Below are 4,748 nucleotides of genomic sequence, written 5' to 3' on the forward strand. Positions count from 1 at the left end.
TTTCAGTTTCTGCTAAAAGAATTGACAAAATCCTACACACTGTGCCGTTAAGAAAAAAAAATCAGCTACTTAAAACTTATACACAAGTAATATTTTTAGAGAAGACTAACTTTTACCAAAGTATTTCTATGATAAGATACTTGTACTTTTATTCAAGTATCACTGTGAGGTACTTTATACAACACTGGCTGTGGCAGCCATGTTGAATCAGCTGTAGATGTGTGCATTTAAACAAGTAAATAATCTACTTTTACGGGGTCTTACACACATTCTTGTCGGACCTACCCAGTTCATGAGGTAATTCGTGGCAGAAAACAGCCACAGATGTGCTGATGCCGCCCGTTAGGTTGGCACTAAAAGCAGCTCCTGTGAAAAAGAACAAAAGAAATGAGTTGCTCAGGAAGTTGGTTTGGATGGTTTGAATCGAGGTTGGAACCAGTTACCGATAGCGAGGCCGTCGCTGAAGTTGTGCATGCCGTCTCCCATGATGACCATCCAGGCGATGCTGGCTATCCCCGCATCCTTCATCTCCTGGTCCGAGTGACAGTTTCCTCCGTGCGAGTGGCCGTGACCGTGCGAGTGGCCGTGCTTCTTGTGGCCGTTCTTCTTCGAGGGCGACAGCTGGTTGTGTTGGGGGTCGGCGAGCGCCAGCGGCGTCGTGTTGGTGGAGGATTCGGGCGCATGCAGCTCTGTGAGCTGCGTGTCGTTGTGAGCGCTGTCGCAGGAGACGGCCGAACTCTCTGGGTCTGAATCAGAGCGGKGGGGTGTTAGGAGTGACAGCTGCAGGTGGGGGGACGCTGCACACCTAAACTCTTACCTTCAGCGAGCGGCTTCAGGTTCAGCCACTCTGCGTCTGAGCGCCGGTTTAACTTGTGATCTGACAGCTTCCTGCCAATCTTCCCCTCCTCGCTCGTCTTCTTTGTGCCCTGTGAGCAAAATGTTCTATTTACAGACGCTCGCTTCACGCCACAAACCTCAAACGGCCTCAACGAAAACAAAACTCAAAGAGGACATCAATGATAGCTTCATCCAGAGGTCGTCAACCTGCGGCTCTGGGGCCACGTGCTGTTCGGTCCCTCTGCAGTGGTTCTTTTTTAACTTGGAACAAAAAAAACATGAAAATGAATTTGACTGATTTTCAAAACGATGACAGCGTTAGTTTGAGCAGCTTCCCTGCACAGTTTGTAAATATACAAATGATAAACTAATACATGGATCGAAACAGATCAGTGTGATCATTAAGGCTGTGTATTGGCAAGAATTTGGCGATATGGTACATTACATGACAGAGGGGTCACGATACGATATATCACGATATATTGTGATACTGTAAGTGTAGGGGTCACCTCGAGTGAAGAAATAAGATTTACTGCCTCGGACAGGCCTGACGAGAGGACAGGAACTCTGTCACAAACTGAACTCTATTTAGGCCATGACAGGTCATTCTAACCGTGGAAGAGAACCCCTCACTTCTCTTAATCAGATAATGGACAGAACAATCTCTTCTGTTAGTGATTCATTTGTTGTTTAATTAAGAATGTTTATGCATTTGTTAAATCATGATAATGACTGTCACAAGAAAAGGGGAACCACTTCTTTTCTTTTATCATGCCTTAAAGATTTATAATGGTATAAAAAAAAATCACAGAGAATGTCATTACAATGTTTTCATTGTGTTTTTATGTAAATCATTATTAATCTTCATAACCTTCATAATCAAGGCGATATATGTGACCCATCACATCGAAACAAGGATTAAGTCCAAACATCGTTTATGGAGAAAAGGGCAAATTTAGTGTTTTGACTAAAATGTTAACAAAAATTGCATTTTGTCAAAATATAATGAATAAAAGCCTTATTAACGTATCTTTTGAATGAACTGTCTGAAATATAATCATAAAACAAAACTTGGAAGCACTTTTTTTAGCAGTAGCAACAAAAAAACTGATTTTGAGGAAAAACGCCTTAAAATTTTAGATTTTCCCTGTGAGTTAGCAAAGCTGTGTTTATTTTTAGCTGGGAAATCTCAATATTCAAAAATAATTAGAGGTTTCCTCTTTATAAGGACATCAAAACTTCCTCATTAAAATGACAAAAAATTAGGATTCAGACCAAATATTTATGTATTACTGTAACCAACAAGACAAATTAAGTCATATATATGGATTTAATTATGAAATCAGGATGATCCAGGTGTCAAAATGTAGCTTTTAAAGCAGGAATCTGAAAATGTCATTAGGTCATTTTGACCAAATTTGACTTGATCCTCATTTTGATATGATGGGTCACATATTGTGATTATTTTGTCCAAAAACTCTGTTAAATAAAAACCTCTTACAGGGGAAAAAAATGAAAAACCAAACTTCATTGTCTCAGAAAATTCTAATATTACATAGACATACTTTTGATACATTTAGCTGTGTTCTGCTTTGTATCTATTTTATTTTATTTGTTTCATATTTCTTATTTCATCCATGTTTTCAATTATTAGACTAAATTTGCCAATAAATAGTTTGAAAATATATTTTTGGCAGCTTTTAGTTTTTAATATTAATTTACAATATGGTCACCCAACACTTAACAATAGCCTTTATGTTGTCATAAAGTTCAGTTTACAGATGATATGAAGCTGCTGCACAGAGTTTCTGGGATCAGCTGACCTGCATCCAGAACATGATTTGCAGAACTGTGGGTTCCAAAAATAAACAGTAAATATACGGAGAAGCTAAACAACACAGTAAAACCGATTTTGAAGCGAACACAGCAGGATAAACTTAAAGTATATGGACTTGGATGCGATCAGCTGGACACTGAGAGCAGAGTTTTTTGTCACGAGGCATCTTTAGCTCGAGGCGCTAGACGCCTGCCTGCCTTCTGTAACGTGAAGGTTTACTAGTTAGAAAAAGAGCGCACGAGACACTTAATTTGGTTTAAAATACAGACATTCTGACAAATAAGTAACTGTTGGTAACCTTACCTCAGCTTTAAGGCAGAGGGTGTCGGTCTTTTCCGCTCAGATTCAGCTATCGGAGCATGAAGCTAATGTTTACTCACAACGCTAATGCTACCCTTACTCTCTGGCGCTCAAGAGGTAGAGGAGCCAAATGGCTGGCTCACTGCTGCCAACTAGTGGTCAGAGGCTGAACTAGAACATAAAAATGAACGGCTGGCAGGAAAGTTGACGTTTTAGACCTTAATTAAAAATCAATACAGGGCTTTAGAATGTCTATACAAAATCGGGAAATTAAATATCGCGATATTTCAGTGTATCGATATTTTCTTACACCCCTAGTGATCATGTGGGGGTCTTTACTTGCCGGTTTATGATCAGCAGAAAAGAGCAGAAAAGCCTCCTGGGATTAAAAAGGTTGATTTAATCAGCTTTTCACACCCGGATCAAATGTTTCTCACCTTCTGGTCTTTGTAGTGCTTAAACATGCCGATGCAGTGCTCGATGATGAAGAGGAGGTAGATGCCGGCCAACGCGGTGAGCCCCTTCCACACTCCATCAAACTCTGATCCCAGATCTGTGTCACCGCCGTCGTGCTGGCTGTGGTCGTGCTGTCCCTGAGACTGCAGACAGGACGTTCACACACAAACTCAGTCTTTGGGGTTTCTAAAATTACATTTGGTTCTGCACAAAAAGTGGTTTGTTTGTTTTGTCTAAACCTCCAGCTTTACTAAAGCCGAACAAACACTAATATTTTCAGAGGTGATAAAGATGCTAAACACAGCACAGATGGGTGTTTTTGGGTTTTCCCAGTTCTCACATGAGGCAGCAGGTGAAGGAGCGCGTCGCCGCTCAGCGTGCCCACTGCCAGCGCCACCAGGAAGGTGAGCAGGAACTTGAAGCAGGACTGTTTGAGGATGGGAACCAGGACCACGCCCAGCAGAGACAGCAGGCTGATGATGGTGATGGACACGAAGCCCCAGATCCAGACCCACACTGGAGGGAACCAAACAGTTTATTTTAAAAGCACCTAAACACACAGATTAAAAGCAACACACAGCAGAACAGTGTGTGTAAAGAGGCAACACACACACATTAAAAGAAATCCTCAGTTTGCTGATGTAAGTCCCAGAGGGAGGCTTTCATCAGCTGGGATCTGGGACAGCAAACAGAACTCATGTTCTCAGTGGAGAGCGATGTGCAGCTAGCTGCTCCTGGTTAGGAGAGCTGAGGGATCAAACAGGGATAGGAGGGGTCAGAAGGTCAGCGCTGCTGTCTACAGCAGGATTATCTGCCACCTTTTAGGTGTAGAGAAGGATTTGGAGCAGAATCCAGCCGAGACCCCAGAACTGGGAGGGATATGACAGCGAGTCCCGGTGAGCAGGAGACATTATAGGACGACTGTCGGCTACCAAATAAAGAACATTTCAGTTGTTTAAAGGGGCTTTATTATGTGTTTTTCAGGCATATATTTAAATACTATAACATAATAAAGTAACTATGTCACCTTTAGTTGTGATTAAAATGCTGTTTTTAGGTTTAAATAGAAAATAAACTTGACTTCTCATCATATCTGTTTCTAAACACCTTGAAATTGGCCTCTGTCTCTTTAAGAACCTCCTTCCACTTCTGTCCCGCCCATTTCAGCACGGGCCGTGTGGGTGTGTGTGCTCTGTGATGAGGAAGCTCAGCTTGGAGACACAAACCGTGTTTCCATCAAGGCTTTTTGATGCGCATTTAGAAGTATCGCATTAAAAATGCGAAAAACAGTCGGATGGAAACAGCAAAATTCGAAAAA

The 4,748-nt window shown here is 41.6% G+C and overlaps 1 protein-coding gene across 1 annotated transcript in view; it reads right to left on the reverse strand.

Annotated features, from left to right (window-relative positions):
• The window catches only part of LOC106524052 (zinc transporter ZIP10), a gene marked incomplete at its 5' end in the record, with an annotated part of 13,431 nt that extends 9,509 nt beyond the window's left edge, over positions 1–3,922 (reverse strand). The window contains 5 exon segments of the mRNA XM_014017687.1: positions 286–366; positions 444–746; positions 818–926; positions 3,412–3,573; positions 3,771–3,922. Coding sequence (XP_013873141.1) covers positions 286–366; positions 444–746; positions 818–926; positions 3,412–3,573; positions 3,771–3,922 — 807 coding nt within the window.
• Between the last annotated feature and the right edge of the window lie 826 nt (positions 3,923–4,748).

Source organism: Austrofundulus limnaeus, unplaced genomic scaffold (genome assembly GCF_001266775.1).
Source record: "Austrofundulus limnaeus strain Quisiro unplaced genomic scaffold, Austrofundulus_limnaeus-1.0 Scaffold174, whole genome shotgun sequence".
Taxonomy (NCBI): Eukaryota; Metazoa; Chordata; class Actinopteri; order Cyprinodontiformes; family Rivulidae; genus Austrofundulus; species Austrofundulus limnaeus.